This window comes from Takifugu flavidus, chromosome 13 (genome assembly GCF_003711565.1).
Source record: "Takifugu flavidus isolate HTHZ2018 chromosome 13, ASM371156v2, whole genome shotgun sequence".
Taxonomy (NCBI): domain Eukaryota; kingdom Metazoa; phylum Chordata; class Actinopteri; order Tetraodontiformes; family Tetraodontidae; genus Takifugu; species Takifugu flavidus.
In genome coordinates, this window is record NC_079532.1 from 7,012,002 (window position 1) to 7,033,370 (window position 21,369).

General features: G+C 48.7%; 1 protein-coding gene across 13 annotated transcripts in view; it reads right to left on the reverse strand.

Moving 5' to 3' along the window:
• Nucleotides 1–441: 441 nt before the first annotated feature.
• LOC130535812 (neuronal cell adhesion molecule-like) overlaps nucleotides 442–21,369 on the reverse strand; it is a 46,764-nt gene continuing 25,836 nt past the window's right edge. Inside the window, exons 3-32 of one of the 13 annotated variants that reach the window (XM_057051107.1) lie at nucleotides 16,214–16,389; nucleotides 15,851–15,862; nucleotides 15,242–15,347; nucleotides 14,670–14,863; nucleotides 14,210–14,332; nucleotides 13,728–13,898; nucleotides 13,204–13,260; nucleotides 12,282–12,393; nucleotides 12,003–12,187; nucleotides 11,761–11,895; nucleotides 11,444–11,587; nucleotides 11,234–11,345; nucleotides 10,993–11,159; nucleotides 10,631–10,778; nucleotides 10,430–10,554; nucleotides 10,212–10,241; nucleotides 9,591–9,692; nucleotides 9,229–9,426; nucleotides 9,022–9,092; nucleotides 8,681–8,906; nucleotides 8,470–8,585; nucleotides 8,167–8,371; nucleotides 7,970–8,092; nucleotides 7,300–7,476; nucleotides 6,162–6,221; nucleotides 5,907–6,020; nucleotides 4,694–4,855; nucleotides 4,090–4,221; nucleotides 3,898–3,976; nucleotides 442–1,886 (exon numbers count right to left, since the gene is read on the reverse strand). In XM_057051107.1, the coding sequence (XP_056907087.1) occupies nucleotides 1,640–1,886; nucleotides 3,898–3,976; nucleotides 4,090–4,221; nucleotides 4,694–4,855; nucleotides 5,907–6,020; nucleotides 6,162–6,221; nucleotides 7,300–7,476; nucleotides 7,970–8,092; nucleotides 8,167–8,371; nucleotides 8,470–8,585; nucleotides 8,681–8,906; nucleotides 9,022–9,092; nucleotides 9,229–9,426; nucleotides 9,591–9,692; nucleotides 10,212–10,241; nucleotides 10,430–10,554; nucleotides 10,631–10,778; nucleotides 10,993–11,159; nucleotides 11,234–11,345; nucleotides 11,444–11,587; nucleotides 11,761–11,895; nucleotides 12,003–12,187; nucleotides 12,282–12,393; nucleotides 13,204–13,260; nucleotides 13,728–13,898; nucleotides 14,210–14,332; nucleotides 14,670–14,863; nucleotides 15,242–15,347; nucleotides 15,851–15,862; nucleotides 16,214–16,295 (3,915 nt within the window). In that variant the 5' untranslated portion in view covers nucleotides 16,296–16,389 and the 3' untranslated portion in view covers nucleotides 442–1,639. Of the gene's footprint in view, nucleotides 1,887–3,897; nucleotides 3,977–4,089; nucleotides 4,222–4,693; nucleotides 4,856–5,906; nucleotides 6,021–6,161; nucleotides 6,222–6,614; nucleotides 6,651–7,299; nucleotides 7,477–7,969; nucleotides 8,093–8,166; nucleotides 8,372–8,469; nucleotides 8,586–8,680; nucleotides 8,907–9,021; nucleotides 9,093–9,228; nucleotides 9,427–9,590; nucleotides 9,693–10,211; nucleotides 10,242–10,429; nucleotides 10,555–10,630; nucleotides 10,779–10,992; nucleotides 11,160–11,233; nucleotides 11,346–11,443; nucleotides 11,588–11,760; nucleotides 11,896–12,002; nucleotides 12,188–12,281; nucleotides 12,394–13,203; nucleotides 13,261–13,727; nucleotides 13,899–14,209; nucleotides 14,333–14,669; nucleotides 14,864–15,241; nucleotides 15,348–15,850; nucleotides 15,863–16,213; nucleotides 16,390–21,369 lie in introns of all 13 variants that reach the window. The other 12 variants (XM_057051109.1, XM_057051108.1, XM_057051111.1 and 9 more) reach the window with 12 other exon arrangements.

Here is a 21,369-nt window from a genome sequence, read left to right on the forward strand (position 1 = left end):
ACAGCACTTTAAGTCTCCACTTTGATTAATTTACTTCCATTATGTCGCGGTCTAGGAGGTAAAAAACCGTATAAACCTTGTTCTCGGCTGAACGATGCAGTGATTCAGTGGCTCAACCAGCCTCCCCTCAGCTTCCTCATGGCGTTTCTGTCTGATAATACCAGATGGCAGCCGGCTCTTCTGCAATTACCCCAACTTTATTGAAAAAGAAGCGGAAAAGCGCGATCGAGAGGCTGAAAAATGGGGCCCAGCTGTCAAGTTTCATAAAACCTTAATAGTGAAGGAGACATAACCATTCATACACTTCCAGCTAAACTAACCACTGATGTCCTGTGTTTATGTGCTCTCACTATTCTCATTGCTTACATATTCACTGCTGCCTTGCTCATGGGTTTCAGAGTCATGCCGTTGGCCGCCCAGTGACGAGTCTGAAGGCGTCAATTAAAGCAGATAATGATTTATTCATTCAGTATATTTCCAATAGTTTGAACGCCATACTCGCACTAAAAGGAGAAACTTAAATAAGACACAAAGAAAGAACCTGTTAGTAAAAATGCTTCGGGAATACAAAAAAAACATGTTGGGAAAAATAAAAACAAGCGTCCTTTTGGCAGTGGGACCATCCAGCACAGAACAATGCAATCCTGCACTTCTCCTTGCTTTATGTGTTCAGTTGTGGTAGAATTTACTCCGTGCACAGCAAAAAAAAAGGAAAGAAAAAGGGATGACTATGGATTTGCTTTAGCTCTGTCAATATTGCCTCTTTGGCTGCGTCAGAAGCTGCTTGTTCCTGTACAGTCTGTATTTACAAAGATATTCTACACGGCTTTGAAATTAAAACTTGATGCAAGTTAAGAGCAGAGAAATCTCGATCCCATCCGAAGGCCCTCAAGTGTCGTTAGTACAAATGAACTTTAACCTGCGATGAAGACCGGTACATTCACACGCTGCAGAAACCACTCTGTCCGCCCGACGAATGCAGGTTCGTGTTCGTGAGCTCAGCGGAGGGAAGGTCCTGCCTCCGGCCGGCTGCGCCCGTCCTCGGACGCCGCTCTCCAGGCTCCCGTCGCTGGACTGCAGAAAAACGAGGCTCCTCGAGCGTTAAAAAGAAAAAAAAAAGGCACGACCTGCAGAAGGAGCGCTGCGGCGAAGCGCTGAGATGTCATGTGACACGCCTGGACGCGGATGTCTCAAGGCTGTGGGGGTGCACAGCTCCAGAAATGTAATATACAGATAATTCAGGTATGCTGTATATACACACATATATAAAGATATATACACACACTGTACACGACCTGTCCTGCCCACTCCACATCTATGCTGGAACTGCATCATCAAATCCAGAAGCCAGGAATTAATAGTCCTTCACTGTACAGACAGATTATTATTGATACAACAAGCAATGAAAGGGGAAAAAAAATAAAAATAAAACAGGTATAATTCATACAAGCACTGCATCGTCCATAACAGGTCTGCTGTCAAAACGCAACACTTGTTATCATCGTGTGTTAATTGCTATGTAAGTTTCAGTCATATCAGATAGTCCATGCGCTACTTATCCTAGCTGGAAATGAGCGGAACGAGTCTCTGGACCTGTGTGGCCCGTATCTGCTGCCACGAGGACGCCAGCGGCTCCGAACTACACGAAGGAGTTCAGGGAGTTCATGGTGTTGATGGGGGACGGGGCCCCGGAGCTCTCCTGGCCCTCGGCCGTGGCCCTGCTTGTGCTCTTTCCGCTGTACTGGCCGATGAACGAGCCGTCCTCGTTGAACTGCCCGTCTCCGCCCTCGCCGTAGTCGACCAAGCTGTCGTCGCTGTCGTCTCTCTTAACGGTCCGATCGGACGGCGTGCGGCTCCCTTTTAGCGGCTTGTGGTCCTCGTTGTCACTGTAAGAGAGAACAGCACACAGGTGTCTCAGGAGAGAGGACGCAGACGTGCAAAAACAGGCTAATGGGGACTTTTTTAGATGGAGCAGCAGATGCCAGATAGTTGCTTTATCAACATTCCTGTTGGACGTTGCAGCACGTTTTAATCTGGTGCCTCCACATTTAAAAAAAACAAAGAATTAGCAGCCATGAGTGAGTAGTTGGTTTCCATCAGGCAACAGGGGGAATGCAGCACAAGCAATCATAACCTGCTCAAATTCCCCCCTGAAACCAAACATGAGGTGGTTCGTGTGTCCGGCAGCCAGACGGAGGTCGCGGCGACGGGAATGATGAGCGTGAAACAGGTTCAAGCCAGACACGGTCCAAAGCAAGCATGAGGAACACTCACACCGGAAATATGCAAAGAAGGTTTTCTTTGGATATCGGACGGTCGGGAAAAAAACAGACATTCCACACACATGAGCTGGACGTGGATGAGAAAGGATCACAAAGCCCTCATCTTCGCCACAATCACAAGATAATCGTGCATTTTCCAATCTGAACGCCGCTGATGAAGACGTCGTGATGAAGGCTTTATGAGGAGATGTCACAACAGCAAGAGCGGGCTTTTTTTTTTTTTCTCTCTCCACAGTGATCCGACTGTTCCCTGACCCTGGATGCATGCTGGACCTTCAACAGCCGTCTCACACACACAGACACCATCACCATCACCATCATCATCATCTCACCCTTACCTTTTCTGAGACCAAACACCCCCCTCCTCAGGAGGACAACGCTACGCAACCGTCCCGCGCTGGCGCCTACGCCGCGTGCACAGGTGTGTGAGCATACGGGACACGTACTCACAGTCAGACAAGAACACCTGAGGTGAGTTGGCTGTGCCTTTATTGACAGGAAGTGCACCCTCACACACCGGAGGGAACTTCCTGCTGTACGTTTACTGTCGGGCTCTTGTTTTACACAGAAATTTGAAAGATTATTGATACTTTCACATGTTCACAAGCCTGATGTCATTTGAAAACCATCAATTCTTCATTGATTTATGTGCTTAGGGCACAGAAAACGTCTGTGTGCTTAACAAAACCTGTGTTGACTAGAACTAAAGATGCAGAACATACCAACACTCTCCGCTCTCCTTCATGTTGATCCATATGCATGTATTTTTAAATGTATAGATAACTACTTTATCTTGCCTTTTGCAAGTTTTATAGATCTGGTTTTTCACACCATGCATATCACATATTTTCTATATAGATGTCTCTATATGCGTATATCACAGCATAAAATCCACAGTTGAACAGATTTGTGTATAGATAATACAAAAAAGGAATAAAAAATATAAAAGAAAAACCATCTTATAAATCGACTTTTAAAAAAACAATTCAAAAATGTCAGCTATAAAGAAGTAAAGTGCATCATTTTTCTGTATCCTGCGTGCAATCAGAGAAGCAGCCTAGAAAGAGGATGCTAACAAGCATAGCTTGGCAAATATGTGTTTTTGATGTACCGTATAGCATTACACCAGGCAAAGTACCACGTATACTGTACATGATGTGGATGAGTAGCTTATAAATTGGGATTCTGGGATGGGATTCGGAGTTCACCAATGAGACTAGTTTATTAATCCCCATCCCGACGATCTGGAAATGCATCCGAACTCTTAAACCTGAAGAATCCTGCTTCTCTAACATTCGACCCAAGGAAACGCACGCGAGAGTCCAAAGAAAGTCGCAACCCAGACATCCCAGAATGCAAAGTCTTGTGCTTCATGGCAGAGGAAGTTCACGCAAGGGCAGTTTCTTCTTTCTTGACTCTGGTATCGTCGATCCCGGGTGATTTATTTAGCGGTCGGCTGCAAAAGTTGTGGGAAAAAAAGACAAAAACGGGGCGGAGGGGTGCTGCGCTCCAGCCAGGCTTACAGAGCAGAACTGGGCAACGAGCTGGGGGCGAGGGTTGTAGAAAAAAAGGGGGGTTCTAAGGGGGCTCCAGAGGCCAGAGTACTGTCTCTCACCTGTATTCCACAAAAGTACAGTCATCATCTTTCATGGGCTGAAACTCCGGGTCTGTGTGCGCGTCCTCTTTTTCTTTCACTAAAAACAAAGACAATATTTTATGGAAATTGAGCGCAAAGTTGTTTTTTATCGCTTGATTCTGCACAAGCCGGATAAAGCTTAATGGGTGTGTTAGCTGGGCCTCCACTCACCCGGGTATTTCCCTCCTTTATTCCGCTGGATGAAGCAGATAATTAGCAGGATCAAGATGAGCAGAGCGATGGCGCACATGAGGCCGATGAACCATCCCTGGGTGGCGATGTCCACCTGTCTGCTCGCCACGGCTGTGCAGGAAGAGAGCCAGGCTTAGGACAGTGCTGTTAGATTTAACTCTCAAAACTACTGCTGGGTAAAAGAATCAACAGATACAAAACTGAACATCGAACTAAAGGCGGCTTATTGAAATCGCATTAGTAGAAATCAAGATTTGGCTTGAAAAGCAGACACACACGCAGACAGACACACAACAGCACACAGAGGGTTACGGTGGGGGACACTGGGTGGATATTACACCATTAAGCAAATACAACGTTAACGTCTATATGAGAATGAGACCACTTATCTAAACAAGGCTACAGGACTGACGCCGATATTCAACCATACAGTCATTCATACTGCCACACACCTCTATACCACAGAGGGTGACCACAACATGTGTGTTAAGCCCATGCTTGGCTAAGATTACATCGCTACACATTCTACCGGTGACAATGGAGGGCGCCAACGGTGGAGGCAAGCGCTCGGAAACCGCCTCACCTGGGACCGTGACCAAAAGCTCCTCAGACAGGTGGAGCGGCTGGTCGAGGTGACCTCGGGCCACCAAACGCACCCTATAGGAGAGGCCCTCCTTTAAGCCCCTCAGCATAACGGTCTGAGAGCTGTTCACGAGCTCTCTCTGCCACTTTTCCTCGCTCTCACCTGCGGGAGGGAGGTTTGAGGGTGGGGTGAACACCAGTTCGGACGGATCGTGGAGATCATGACATCAGTGGAATTATTTAAGCAATATGGGAGAGTTAATATTCATGCAATGAATGGGAGTGTTTTCTTAATGAGTGGACTATGTGGGAGGCCCCGCTGCAGCTTCAGATGATAATGGAAACATGAGCAGCTTTTAAGATTAATAGAAATGATCAAATCAGACCGAAAACGATGACTGCAACCGCTGTGTTGCTCTATGTGATCGGGTCTATTTTTTCTCCCTGTAACAGGCAGCCCCTGTTGCACCTCATGTTAATGAATGATAATTGCTAAAACTGTTAATTACCCTGTAGATAATGGTATGCATGCACACGGGTGAACTTTAGCATTAGCAATATGCAGTATTGTTAGCACACAAAGCTAGCTCCATCTGTAGCCTTCTTTTAATCCATAATTGCTGCTCATGTTCAGTCTCATAAGGAGTCTCATAAGAGCCTTTATGTCTCTGTTGGGTATTTTTTGTGTTTTTTGTTTGTTTTGTTTTCCTGATTTTGCAGCACAATGATCTTTTGGGCCCCCACAGATTAAACATGTGATGAAACAATTATCATGAAATGTGTTTTCATTGATAATACAAAGTTTTGATAGTGGCATTTTCCTAATTACGAGCATCTACGGTGATGACAGTTCCTAGCTGAGTGGGTGACAGAGAGCCATACCACAGCACCCTGACTCTAGTTCAGAGCCCTTCAGAGAGAATCAGCTGGCAAAACAGGGATGTTTATGCCCCTTTTGATGAAGTCTGCTGGTTTGTATGAGCTCCAGAGGGGCTGTCAAGGGAAATGCCAGCAGCTCCGGTAAATAACAAGGCTTTTAATTAGTAAATTCAATCCCAACCTCCCCCAACCCCCCCCTTGTTTGTCACATCTGAGTGCATTTTGGAAAGCGATGCATCAACACGACCAGCCAAAACCTCCATTCATATGAAGTAGGGGTCTCATGCCACCCGCGTTGGGAACTGACAGTAATTAGGGTAAGCTGATGTTCTTACTGTTTTTGTATTCTACAAAAATGTTTTTCTCCGGCCCCCAGTAATCCCAACTGATCAGGGCCCCGTCCTCTTCAACCGAGTAGCTAACGTTTGCGAAAGAGTTTGCTGGCAGCGCTGAGCAAACAAGAGAAAAGACAGCCATCAACATCGGTCCAGGGGTCAACAGACAGTCTAACAGCTGGAAAAGAAGTGCTTTGCTTTGTTTGATCTTTAATTCCAAAATGCAACACTATGCCAACACAGCGTTATCTGTACCCTTGGGGTGCAGACGGCGAGGCGGAGGTCGTGCAATGGGATGGGAGGTTTGGGTGTTCCCTGTGAACAACACAGACAGGGATAAAGACCACACAGGACACACAAGCAGGAGTCAGGACACAGACAACGCGCACAGTTCATTGGCATGCCAAGCAGATTCCAGACGCCCGGGGGGGGCGGTAGCGTCACCGGCGTGCAAGAGAGGACCAAAAGAGGGCAAAATCACAGATATGAGGGAGCAAAACAATTTGAAAAAAGAAGAAAACAACAGAAAACCAGCAGGGCACATTCAAAAGACTCATCTACTGTTGGCACAACATTAGAAATGAACATCTTTATCTGCAGCTTTGAACGCCTGAGTTTGCAACATGAGGTGGAGAAAGAGGGGCGCATGCGGCTACAGTATGGATCTGGGTGTGGGAACCATGCGTCGGGGCAGACAACCACTGGTACCTGTGCTCACATCTACATCAAGCCGTGTTATCATAGCTTGTAGAGAGACACAGAGAAACATCAGGACAGGCTCACTGTGGAACCTTTGCCACCAGGCTGGTTCTACTGTTACTTGGAAACATTCAAGCTACAGATGTGTATAAAGCAGTTGTTTATATCCCAAAAATCTGGAACCAAATTGGTGGAAAAGGTCTCCAATTCTTAATGCTAAAGGCTACAATCTGTGCTTATTCATATAAACACACACACATACACACACGCACACGTCACCATGTACAGAAATAAAGTTTCATTCATGTTCCACTACACTGAGCATGCTGAGTGTGAGTGCACGATGCTCAAATATAAAGTTGAACTGAAACATTTTCCCTATAGAATAAAATGTTCGGTTTGTTCTTATTCATGCGTGTAATGAGTGGTGAAAATAAACTTGAATAATCAGAAATATGTGCCAATTCTTACAATATAAAGATCTGCAATCTTAGTTAAACAGCCGGTTAAACCTGAGTGTCGTTCTTTTATGCTTCCACTATCAAATTAATACGTCTGCAAACAGGAATCCATTATTTACCAGTTGGTTCCCGTCCAGAACTCACCAGAGGACGTCGGGATTTAAAAAACCCTGCTGCAGGACAGCAAATGTCTCACTTTTTTATATTCAACTTATATTTTGTCTGCGACTTACCTTCGTCCATGATGGTGACGGCCTCCTGAGTAACAGCCGGGCCCGCTCCCCTGACTGTTTTTGCGTTCAAATAAAACTTGTAGCGCGTGCTGTACTTGAGGTTGGACAAAGTGACCGAGGTCTCATTGGCGGGCAGAGCCAGCTTCTCCTTCGGGCCCAGCTCATTGGAGCTGTTGACTAAAAAGTTGGAGGGAGGTTGCCAAGAGGTTCAAGTTGGAGGAGGTGGAGGAGGAGGAGATTTATGTGTGAGAGGAGAAAGGAGATGTGAAAGTAGGAATTTTGGGGATGAGGATATGGAGGAGAAGGATGTAGAGGGGGAGGAGGATGTGAGGATGTAGAGGAGGAGGAGGATGTGAGGATGTAGAGGAGGAGAAGGATGTGAGGGTGTAGAGGAGGAGGATGTGAGGATGTAGAGGAGGAGGAGGAGGAGGAAGGTGAGGAGGTGTAGCGGTGAAATAGAGGCGGAATGTCAATGACAAAAGGGCAGAAACGGGCGTATTTAGAGGTGTGGAGTTGAGGGGCAGAAGGTGACAATAATGGATTTGTTAATTTATGTTTCTCATACGTCTGGAATATCATTCCTACAGTGAGCCAGACAACATGTAAACAAGGACAGACTAAACAACAAACGAAGGAAGGTGACATTGTGTCTCAGGGAAAAGAGTCTCACCTGGCTGATATTCGAGGGTGTAGCCGGTGATGTGTCCGTTATGGACGTGAGGGGGGTTCCATTCCAGCGTCAGTGAGTCCAGATTTACTCTGCTGACTATCAGAGAAGTGGGAGCTCCTGGAACTGCAGAGGAGGACGCAGCAATTAAGGCTCAATTCCTTTTTATGCGTAAGTGGACGTCCGCAGGCTTCTCCTACCTCCTTCAGGCGTCTCGAACTGCTGCGTGGCGCTGGGCGGCCCCTCCCCCCTGCCGTTGTAGACCCGCACGTTGAACAGGTAGAGGCTGAAGGGGTGGAGGCCGGGCAGGACGCCGCGGGTGTGGTTCCCACTGAAGTTGAGGATGTGCTTCTCCGTGTGGTGGCCGTTGTGCCTGTGCAGGCTGCGCTCTCTCCAGTAGTACACCTGCGTCACGGAGACAGCGTGTGTCCAGGGGGTGCTGACATCTGTGTATTTAAGCTAATAGATTAAAAGCATACACATAATCGTGGTGCCTTATGTACCTTGAAGCCTTTGAGGTGTCCCCGTAGTAATCTAGAAGGTACGGGATCCCAGTGGATCTCTGCAACGGTGCTGTTCAGCACCATGGCCTGAACGTTGTCTGGGGCAGCCAGCGGTACTGAAGAGGCAGAGAGAACAGCAGCAGTTGTTATCTGGTCCCAGCGGTCGAACCCAACCCCCCTGACAGATTCATCTCAGTCCTGTCGAACTCACGGTCCTCTCCCGAGAAGCCGAGGGCGACGGCAGGCTCCGGTCCGGCGCCGTAGTCGTTCACAGCCTGGACCTTCAGCTCGTACGGAGCAAATGTGGGCGTCCCAGACACGACGAACTTGGAGTTGTTGGCTACGGTCACGGACGTCCACTCGCTGTCCAAGTCCTTCTGCCTCCACATGACTTTATAGTGAAGCCCTGGACCGTTGGCCTGGAGGCCCGACAGCGGCTGTGGAAGCAAAAAGCTGAGTAAACACGTCTGGTGTATCGCCTCCTAATGGAGAAGCTCATGAGTACACTACTGGATTAAAAAAGATTAGGTTATATAAATACATGTTTATTACCTTCCATGAGATTACAAGATTATCGTGTTCTGTTCCAAATCCCTGTACACCTGCTGGGTTCTGATCCGGAGCTGAGGAAAAAAAAAACCATAAAGACAAAATTAAACACCGCCCCATAGAGAGCCTTCCATTACAGATCAACAGAGTAATTATGAGACGTTCAGCTGAATCAGCCTTCGTTAGGATCATCAACAGTGGCATCCGTACCCGCGGCCTCGGTCTTGAACATCCTGGACGGGAAACTGGGGCGGCTGAAACCCACGTCGTTCAGAGCCAGAACGCGGAAGGTGTAGTGGACGTACGGCGACAGCTTGAGGTGAGTTGTCGTCTTGGTTCCAGGGACCTCAGTGAGGTTGTGCCAGTGGCCGTGATGGTGCAGCGAGTCCTCATACTGGACCAGAAATTCTGCAGGACACAGAAGAATGCGGGTCTATTATAGGAGGAGTGTGTCCGCATCAAGCGCCGACTGTGTAATTGATGAAAAAGACACTGCTGCGATTTAATTTGGACTTAAGTCATTTAGATTTCAGTTTACAGCCTGAGCTCACACACCCACGCTGAGCACCTACTCTGAATGGGACTGTTGTGCTCGTCCCCGGGGGTCCACGTCAGCTGGACGCTCCTCTTTTTCTTGTCCGTCAGCTCCAGGTCAGTCGGGGGGTCCGGTCGCTCTGGTGAAGAAGGAGATTCAATAACATCAACAAGGAGGTATCGGAGCGGATAAATGCTGATAACGCTGGTTGGATCGGGCCACGTTGGAGCCGTTCCTTGATTTCAGACGCTGAATCATGCATATGACACAGGCGACCATCTTACACGCTCGCTGTGCGTGAAATAGGTACAGTCCTGAGGTTGCTGAATCTCGCGTTTTGGAACGGATGAAGTGGGGCGCATGCTTGGAATTAATGAGCGGCTGGGAAGTGCAGATGAAAGGGTTCCTGCTGCTGCGACGGAGACGTCCGCGCCACAAAACAGCTGTGCATTCAAGCGCGAGCGCGTCCGTCCGAAGGCATTTTTCGCCAAACACACACACAAAAAAAACAACTCATTCGACTAAATAGATGCACGCCGGAAAAGCTGGTCAACCAAATTGAAGGAAACGTGCGCACACTCTCCAGACTTGCATGCTTCAGCAGAAACATCCAGACAGACAACACAAGGCAGGTGTTCCTGTGTGCTGCAGGTTTTACCGTGGACGACCGCTGGAGTCGGCGTGGCCTCTGCCGGGTATGAGCACGGGAGTAAAATAAGGCAGTTGTTGTCAGAATAAAGGCTGTTTCACTCCATGAGAAGGTATCAATCAAATATTTATGCTGCTGACGTGACGCAAAGGCTCCGGCAATTAACCTTGAGATAGTGAAAGACAATCTGCTGGATGGAGGAGTAAAGCTCTGAGGGTCCAACTTACCGACCACGGTCAGCTCAGCGCTGGCGGAATCCTGGTCCAGAGTGGTGTTGGTGACGCAGGTGTACACGCCCGCATCGCTCTCCGACACGTCTGTGATGGTGAGGCTGTCGGACTCCAGGATTAATCTGGAAAGGGAGAGTTTGCAGAGAGTTGGGAGAAGGCACCAGGGCACCAGGAGTGAGGCGTCTCCGGAGGCCTGACCTCTCATCATCGGGCAGCTCCCCGTCATCCTTCAGCCAGGTGATGGTGGGGGTGAGCGTGGGGTCGTGTTTCACCTTGCACTCAAACACCACCGATCGGCCCCTCTGGACCACTTTGTACTCCGGCTGCTTCAGGATTCTTGTTGGCTCTGACGGGAAGAGCAAAAGGGTCATTTACCTGATATCCACCCAACGACATGTTGAGATGCAGCAGGATTTTAATGACTATTATTTCAGAAAGTTGGCCAGCTGTTTCCAGGTTATTAGCAGGTCTTTTCATAGTAGAAATCTTGGGTTGTTTAACATAAAAGACCCAAATTACTGCTGTTTTTTATCATAAACCTGTCACTGTAAACTGCTCACCTTTGACCTGAAGGTAGACGTGATTCTCGTAGATCCCGAGGCTGTTCCTGGCCACACAGGTGTATTTACCGCTGTTGTGAGCTTGAGCCGTGCGCATCTCCAACGTGCCGTTGGTGTGAGTGATGTAAGCCTGTGAGTCCATGGTGCTGGAGCGACTCTCTTTAAACCTGAGACACAGAGGCACCAGCTTGAGCCATTTAAGGAAATCCCATCGTCGCGTTCCTCTGTTCCTTTCACTCACCAGGTAATTTGTGGGACGGGCGACCCGAAGGAGGCGCAGTCGATGAGAGCGCGCTGATTTTTGATGACCTGGTAGACTTTGTTGGCCGGAGTCAGCACTCTGGGCGGCTCGGCTGCAGCAGCAATTATCGCAGCGTTATTGCTCCCCAAAAATCAATGTAAATGGACCAGAGCACTGCAGCGCACGTGGGCTTTGCGCATCGAAACTCACAGAGCACGTTGACGAAGGCGTTGGACAGCAGGTAACCGTAGTCGTTGGAGACGTTACACTGGTAAACGGCGCTGGAGCCACTCTGCACGTCAGCGAAGATGATGGTGTCGTCCTCCACCTTTCTGCTGGGGTCCGCGGGAGCATCTGGGCAACAAGGTTCAAATAACTTTATTCACAGAGAGTCCCCAAAACACCGATCCACCATCCAGTGATTGCCCTGTAATTAATTTGGACATTTTTTCTGCTCTTTATCTAATAGTTGGTGGATTTATTATGTAGCACAGAGATCTGCACAATTGGAAAAGAGTTTCACCCACTCTCTATGGAGATCCCGTTCATAGCCCAGCTGATGGATGGCTTAGGCGTCCCACTGGCCCGACAGGTCAGCACACCGCTCTCCCCTGGAGCCAGAACAAGGTTCTTTGAGGGGCCACTGATCCAATACGGAGCGGCTGCAGATAAATGAGAGCAGCAGAAGGCTGGGGAGTTAATAACACATAAATTATGAGACCGAAGCGGAGGCAAGTGGGACTGCGATGCAGCATGACTGAATCATGACCTTTGACCATGACGCGGATGGTTTGTTGCACGGAGCCCAGCTGATTCCTGGCCACGCAGCGGTAGTCTCCTGCATCCGACTCCGAGACGTCCACAATGCGGAGGGTCTTCTGGTAGTGCAGGAAGGACGTCCGCTTGGCCGGGAGATCGCCGCTCACTTTGGTCCAGGAGATTTCAGGAGTTGGTCTGGAGAGACGCGGTGAAGACGCATCAGGACGAGGCGAGAGGAGCTCCAACGGGTTTTATTAAGACCGAAGGAAGTTTGAATCCCCTCACTTACAGTCCCTCGGCGATGCACTCCATCTCCAGCACCTGACCTCTCAACACTGTCATGGAGCTGGAGGACCCAGAGGGGATGAGGAAGGCTGGTTTTCTCTCCTCTGCTGGGGCTTCTACAGTTACACATTCACAATGGAAGCTTTTACCAACCCTTCGACATTAGGTCCATTTCAGAGCGAAGATCCTGGCCGGAACCAAGCCGACTCATTTACAACCACAAGTTCTTAATGGCTTGATGCAAATTTTATAGCCTTATTGTGTTATTGCACTATGTTATCTGCCAATTAACGGCCCTTTGGGGATGCAATAAAGACTCAAATGGACCCAATATTGAAAGATGAATTTCATACATGATCGGCTTTCTGGTGCTAAATGGCAGAGGCATAATGAAAAGATGATCAGTGATAATGTCTACGATGATTGTAATAACAGTCAGATAGAAGGAGCAGAATCAGAACGGCTTATATTTTCCAGGTTGGTGAGTTTGTGATATTATACAGAAGCAGAGAAAATTAGGTGAAAATCACTGACAGCAGAGAGATGAGAGTGAAACCACCGAGGGCTCATATTTGCCAGGAAATCTGAAATTAAAATCTATAAAAGGTGCTGCAGAAGCTGGAAACAGCAGAGTTGAAGGAGGAATCATCATGCAGTTTATGAACTCTATCAAACAGACATCTTTGATTGGACAGAACAGGAGCGGGCAGAGGGACACAGAAACAGGTTCTGATTAGTGAGAATCAGAGGGAGCTACGGTTCTCTGGCGGGGGTGGGAGGGTGGTGGACACTAGGGGGCGCTAAATCCCATAAGTCACAACATGATTTAAAGGGTTTCCAGGTTAAAGGATTCATGTTAGTGGGTAATCAGCTAGTTTGGAATGCTAGTTTAGGGGGGTTGAAGACTAGAGGGGGCCAAAACTCACCACTAAACAAATCAGTGTCATTGTATAAAGCTGCCATTGTGTCATTGATGGCATCCACTGTAACACAACAGAAAAAAGAAAAAAAAATGCTCGACAAGCTGAAATAAACAATACAGGCATCAAAAACAGAAACATAACAATGACCGGAATGATCAAATGAATGATCTCATGGGAACGGCCTGGCCGCGTGCCGACCACCACGCAGGAAGAGAGCGGCCTGTGTTGGGGGTGGAACGCGTGTGCATTAGAAACGTCTTACAGTTCAACGAATGCGCGTCTGACGGATCTTATGGGAAGCTCCCAGAAATATGACAATGCCTTTTTTAGTGGGATGACGTCCGCTGGCGTCTCAGAGGGTGAAATCAGAGAAAAGAAACACTGTTCACTTCCTACGCGGCAGCAGCGTGCGTGCACACACACATACACACACACACAGAGCTGGACATCATCAGTGTGCCATTTGTACACATCGCTCAAGACACTTCTCCGAAGTCTGAAAGTGATACACGTGTGCTCATACTCACTTGTGAGGACTTTGACGGTAATGGGCTGTTTCTGCTGGATGGTCTGCGTGTACGGGAAGCGGGCGTAGCAGATGTAGTCATTCCGGGAATCCTCCCGAAGGACGTTAGAGAAGTAAAGGTCTCCGTTCAGGGACTGCGATACTCGGCTACTCTGAGGAAGCCTCTGAAAGTCTGGGATTAAGAGACAATTTCTAATGAAAGATTATAACATGGGCCCCATTTTCATTTCACGATCAACTTAATCTGGCAGAATCCTCCTGCACAGGTGTGATCTAATCTGACTTTATTAGTAACAGTAATGACTGCATTTCCCATAATCCCGCTGCCTTAATTTCTGGAATTCTTACAGCAGTGCAATGAATGAATGTGAGGAATGTAGATTAAAATGTCAGCCGTTGGCCTGAGTGTCAGCAGCAGAACAGGAACAGCGTGTCCTGCGTGGTGTGTGTGTGTGTGTGTGTGTGTGTGCAGTGCGCACTCACTGTTGTCCATCCAGAATATGACCGGAGGTGGCAGGCCGGCAGGGGGGCGACAGGGCAGCACCAAGGAAACACCTTCCTGAACCACCAGCGGCTTGATTCTCTCCTTTGACCACAAGGGGGACCCTGCAACAGTCAGAGAGGCGCCGCATCAGCGCTAAGTAGCGCCGGTATTTTGACAGCGCTAATGGGGCTGCTAAGTGAGCTGTTGCTAACACGGTGACAGAGGTGATGAGAAACAGGGAGAGGGGAGATGGTGATGAATAAAATCAGCACAAAAGGAGAATGTAGAGGGCCGCTCGCTCTGTCTACCGTACATCCCTGAACAATAGCGTGCTCCTTATGTGCTGCAGAGGTTACCTTTCAGGAGTTCTTTTTGGGAGGGAATTTCAATTTACATGTTAGGAAAATGGAAATAAATGTGAAAAGGATGAGATGAAAACAGTAGAATAAAAGGACTCACTGGACTGTCGCACGACTATGTTATTGGAAACAGCAGTTCCATGTTTGTTCCTCGCCGTGCACTGGTAGACGCACTCGTACTGCTCGGCCTTCACTCTGCTGATGTCCACCACCAGCGTCCCAGAGTGGGGCCTCATGGTCACGTTAGGGTCATCGTCGATGTCGAAGTGAGTCCCGTTTCTTGTCCAAGAGAAACTGATCAACAAAAACCACAGCTAGAATCAGAAGAAAGCCGTTTCTGATCGTGCTGATGACAAACTGTCAGCGATTAGTCAGGAAACACGAGCTTAGCCGGCGCCCCAGCTGCTACCGCTCCCTACTGCATGTTCATCATGTGTTATCTCTTGTGTAATCAACTCTTTGGCTCTTTAACATGGCGAATAATGCAAACATTTGAGGGAAGCTGTCAAACTAATTAGGCGTGACACTGACTTATAGGAATGATCATGGCAATGAAGGAAAAATGGCAGAAAACAGCATTTCAAGCCTTTTTCTTGCAGTCTTGACAGCTGGCAGCTGAATCCACAGTCATTAGCGGCGCTGAATGCAAAATCACACTTCACAGATTGCTACCTGGGGTGAGGCTTTCCCTTGGCCTCACAGTGGATTATGATATCCTCTCGTGGGTCGATGATGTAATCCTTAGGGGACTGGTGAGTTATAGTCGGCGGCTGCGGCACTAAAGGGGATCAGAAAATGGTTGGGATTCAATAATGCTCAATATTGCACAAGTAAGCCGATCTATGTTGCAGCATATTGACCATACGAGCAGTCATCACACGAGCAAACTCGATTTGAAATGGCTGCCGTGCGCGGCCGGACACAGAAAGCTCTCGTAACAGCAGCAGCTAGAAAGCATGCAGAACACTCAGGTAGGTTTCACTTCATTTTAATGATCGTATGGTTAATGTTTTCCTGAGAGTGCCGAGGACAGGACTAATGGGCTGGAACAGAGGCGTAAAAACAGGAACACATGCGTTTTTTTTGCAATGTATTTCGAGAGAAGTTCAACTGAAGCAGCACGCGCACAAAAAACTGCAAACCAAAACAGAAAAAAAACCACATGCAAGAATCTGTAACTCATAAAGAACACGCCTAATAACAAAAACCATTCGTCAAATCTTGAATGCACGGCAGAAGAACAGCTAGCCGGCAGTGGAATCACACATGCTGGAGACTTACATCCTTCCAGTACTTTTCCAGAAGATTCAGCAAATCAAAGAAAGGCAAGAGAATCACAAATCCACAAATTAGACTTTCAAAAATATCCCCAGCAATATCTGGGCTGTGCATTATTGATGCTGCAGACATCGCCCAGGTAGGAGAAGAAAAGCCGAAGAACCATCTTCTACCGACGGCCCCTGCAGCCAGAGACGCCGTGTGTTGTCTTTATCAAACACTCTTAATGTTTCTTGACTTTTCTTTATTATACATAATAAGACAGAGAATAAAGATGAACTAAACTCAGATGCTTGTAACCTGGAAACGGTGTGATTAAATCAAAAATGAACATTTCCTATTCCAGCACTGCTGTGTGATCCTTACGGTCTAGTGGGACCTCCAGCGCCGTGGCGAGGTGCCCCACCAAGAGCACCAGCAGCGCCGCGACCATCCTCCTCCTCTCCATCGTCCACGTGTGACGCAAAGGCTTGACCCCGAATGCAGTGACGCCACGCCTCTCCGCTCAGTCACGCTGCCAGTGGACACGTGCACATCCACAACTAGAGGAAAGCACAAACACACACACACACACACACACACACACACACACACACACACACACACGCAGATGCAGCGTCAGAGATAAGAGGATAGAGGCGAGAGCAGAGATGACAGCCTGGTTGAACGGCGCATCCAGTTAGTGCCTCTATCAATCAGAACAGTTCTTCTATTCTGTGTTCAGCTGGTGAGAGAGAGACAATGAGACACAGAGAGAGAGAGAGATACAGCAGCTCCAGGTCGATGCTGGTTACCATGCAGTTCAGATGCTGGAAGCTATCTTTTTGATCTCGTGCACTCCCCCACTGGCAGACAATGCCCACGCGGCTCCCTCTGCCCCGCTAATGGCCACCGTGGCGGCGATGCTAGCAGACCCATCCGCCCCGTCGATCGCATCAATAGGCAGATGACACGCAGAGAGACCAGATGAGGGGACTCTCACTTTACTTTCCATTTCACTCTCGGCCTTATCGGTGCGACCGCCCGCCCGCCCGGCCGAGCGATCCGGCGGGATACTGATCGGCGGCGAGGTCAGATTTCCGACACGGGGGCTTGCTTTTTTTCTTGAGAGGGAGAAAGATCTCAGATATGTGACACCTAAGCAGACGCGGTTCAGGTGGCTGGGTTACACATTCAAAGCCGGGGCAAAAGGAAGACGCGCACGTCAATAATCGGGCTTTCGTTTCTCATAAACCATAATCCCACTGTGCCTCCACCAGTCTGGCAGGGATGGTGGGCGATCTGAGAACAGGCTGAACAGCAAAGACATGTATGTACTGTAACAAGCCCACCAGCTTTGCGATCTTTTTGCTGTTGCCAGGCAGCTCACAGTTGCCACATCACACAGTCTTTCAGACAGGAGCAATTATTTACTGACAACTATGTAATAAACACTGTCAGCCCCAAACCAGAATAATATGCATAAACTGCTTTGCACAAATTAATCCATATTCTTCATAAGTCGGCTGCCCAATGTATTTCCTGTCCACGGAAGAAAATGTGTGGAGTTATTTCCCTCGGATGCCAGAGCTTCATTAAGAGGTCGGGCTGGTTAATTTAGCGCCTTATCGCCACAGATAGTTCCGCCGCTTTGGTCGTGGAAGAGAGAATGGGGCCCCTTAAAGGTGGAGTCTCGCGCGAGTCTCTGGAGTCACGGCTGATGAGCTGGGGGAAGCTGTGTCTGGGACCAGAGGGCAGACAACCAGCCAGTCAGACCCCGGCCCGGTTCTCCACGGGGACATGTTGTATTTGGTAGTGCTGCCCTACAGTCACGATTCTGCTCCGACCTCAGAGCCGGTGGGTCTGCTAACATGGGGGAAGAGGCCCAGGCTAACTACCCCAGCTCAAGCTACACCTCTCCTGGGAAAGCCTGTATTATCCGCCAAGGGCGGTCAATCACGCCGTGGAGGATACCATCAGACAATTTCATCAGGCTCATTTTAAAGCTGCAGGCAGTGAATCAGACAGACAACCTGCAGCAGACATTCGCGGAAAAAAAAATATCCATCGAGCACAGAATATATGATCTAATGATGTGGTGCAATTATACCAGTTTAGAACTAAAAAGCCCACCATGAAGAGATATAACACAGGCTGAGGTCTGCAGCACAGGGTCATGGGTAATGTAACAAAGGAGGGACGCTCTGACAGTGAATGTGTTCATTATAAATTTTACGGCGGATCCCTGAAAGGCTGCTGATTCTTATCTGAGAAGGAGCCGAGGCCTCGTCCAGGATTCATTTCACAGTTTAATGAGGTGCAGGAGCTGCTCACTGGCAGCACGTGTGCGTTTTTGTGTTTATGTGCGCTATAATTATCCCTGGGAGCTGCAGCGATACCAACCCCTTATATCCCTCTCACAGTTGGAGGACAGCCGAGCTGAAGAGGGCCTCGTAAAGCCCGGGACCTGGAACCGTCTCCTGGCTCTCCTGGGGGCAGTAAATCAGCAAATCTTTGCCTTCGCAAGTGTTTGTGCTTCAGATGGTGAAACCTTTATTTGAGCTAAAGTAGGCCCGAAAGAAAAGAAATAAAGGAAGAGTTCCAGACTTGTTTCTCATTGGAATCGCAGGTCTTCGAGGGGACAGGCCCTCAGAAAACATCTAACCTAACAGCTGACAGAACTAGAAGAGCCAGAGTAAATAAAGCTCACTTTAGACGGAATAAGCCGGGATAAAAACACAGCTCTGTCTGGCAGCCATGCATGGAAAGGCTGCCGAGCAAGCTGACAGAATCCACGGGTAAGTGGTCTGGAGGATGGGGGGGAAGTGGATGATAAACAAAACTATTGTCTCGCCTAGAAAGATCAATACAACAGTCACCATTGGCCGAGGAAACCAGGCAACAGCCTACAGGAACTGTGCTAGAGCCTAAAGAAGCACCAGAAAAAAACAAACCTAAAAGCACGAGCAGAAAATGAGGCCCATCAATACTCACTTTCACGGGCAACAGCTTTAATCAGCCTAACGTTAGATTTGCATCCTCATTTTAGAGCCCAGAGGTCGGCGGCGGAGGCTGTTGCTGATTTGATTGGAGCGTTTGTGCTGCAACAGGCATGCAAATCTCCGACATGCCAGCTCCCTCCAGGGAGACTGAAAGGCAGCGTTAATTATCGTCCACGCGCACATGAGACCACCTTCAATCACGATCCGCTTTTCTTCCCGCTCTTTGTATCTGCGGAAAACCCGCCAGCACTCGTCCAACAGCTGCATTGAGCTGTCGCGCCTTTCGCTCAAACGGCCTCTTCAATCACGCCATTGTCATTTTCCCGTGGCCGGCTACTTCAGCGGCACAAAAGTAATTGGGTTAGTGATGCTGCGGCACGTGCACGCGCGCCCGTGCACACTGGTGGCAGAGCACAGGGTCAGGACGCCTCTGTGGAAGCCAAATGGCTGAATTCACAGTCCCCGTGCGCGTCGAGCTGGTTGAAGACGCCACACACGATGGTGATGCAAAGCCGCATCCCGTTCAGAACCGGCGCCGCGGCATCGGTGCCGTGCCGCTTTCCAAACCTGCGATGAAAGGCGAGCCTAGCATCTCACCAAGCACCCTAATTAACTCCCATCATCAATGCTATTGATGGCGAGCACAATCAAGGGTTTGTAAGCCTCCATGTGGTCTTAAAGGAGCAGCGGGGGTTCCTACAGATGGTTCAGTGATGATGAGGACGGCTCCCCGACGAGGAGGATGCTGATGAGAAAACGGACACGCCTGGGAGGGCTCATTTCCCCGGGGCTGTCGAGCGCCCCCGCCGCGGTTCAGGGTGTCCGTCCCAGAGCCGGGGGCCAATTTCTCTGTGCCATTAAGCATCTACGGGGGAGCGAGAGCCACCCAAGGACCTTCTGTAGGAGATAACGAGGCAGTTGTAGTAAAGTTTGGGAAGTGACAAAACTCTGTATAATAATGAAGAGCAATGACGCAGTTGCAGCCAGTGGCTCTGGCAGGCGTTTCATATGGGGGGGGGGGGGGGGGGGGGGGGTGCATGTTTAGCAGCTTTTGTCTGCAGCGACAGGATGACAAAGGAAACTCTGCGTCTTTGCTGCAGCACACGTCGGCCTTTATGTCCTCGTTAGTGTTCCTAATTGGGGGGAGGTGGACGCCAACAATCGGTGTGGTTAACATATGAACCGAGGTCACCTAGTAAGTTCAACGGCTAGAACACAAAACGACTTCAAGTTAAACCAGAACTGGCTTTGTTGACAAACCTAAACTGAACATTTGGCTTAGAATTGAACAGAAACTCACAATGACAATAATATCTGGACACGTTGCTCAGCTCCTTCCCTCGTCTCATGGAGACCGGAATGCTGAATCCCATCCGCTGCTAATGTAACACGTCTGGCAATTTGTTTGGTCCTTCTGCCCTCACATGGTGCCGCATTCGCCAGGGTTCCACCCTGCGCAGGCCAAAACCACTCAGGGATTGGCTTTCGGTTGCCTCTGCCCGAATGCTAATCACTGCCGGCCCTTTTGAGAGGGGGGCCCCTCTTCAGGATGGAGGCGGCACTACTAGGCAGCTACGTTTAGGAGGAAGTCCCTGGGTCTCATCTCACCACTGGAGCCGCCTCAGTCGGACTGATCGCTGTTGACTCAGGCCCTCACATTTTTCAATTGCTTTCTCGTCCTCTTTTGTAAAATGGCTGATGCTAAATTGGAGTCTTTCCAAAGCCTGACAACAATCCAGGAGCTATAATTTATCAGTTAATGGACTAACAATGACCAAGTGGCAAAAGTTAAGCCCATTAAGTGCATTTCTGCACTTGCCTGACATCTAAGTTGCACTGTAGCTCATTATGAGAGAATTTATTGAGTGGACTACACTAAATAGCAATAATTAAACTATGACCAGGAGTGGAATCAGCACTGGATTCAGAATATGCTGATCCACACTTTAAATGGATTTAATAGCCATCTGCAAACTATAATTCTTTATTATCTGGATGCCGGTGGCCGGTTTTAATGCTGCCTACATCCATTTATATTCAAATCGAACTTGTAAATGCGTGTTAGCAACAGCATGAGCCAGTGTGGGATGTCTGCCATAAAAAAAAAGTAGTTTTTTATGGGTGAGGTCATTCGCATGCTGAACCGAGGTTCATTACCGTGAGCAAATGCAAACGAGTGGGAGGATAACATTTCAGCTGGCGACCCGGATAGCCGAGTGCTCCCTCGAAGTCCAATGTCGGCCCCCACGGAGCCGCGTTGAGGAAGAAAATAACACAAAACCAATCAATCGACGCGGTCCCGCCGCGACGCGTCGAATTCTGGAAATCGCAGCAGACGCTCGCGTCTATACGATGCAGTCGACACGAGTGTGATTCAGCAAAGGCAGGAGCCAAATATAGAGACCCTGCCCACACGTTCAGAGGCTCCAAACCTCTCAAAACTAAAAACACACTCCGTAACCATGGCAATCCCCTCCTGAAATACGTCAACCATCTCATCAAACACAGACATATTGAGGGGAAGTCACACAAAGAGGCTAT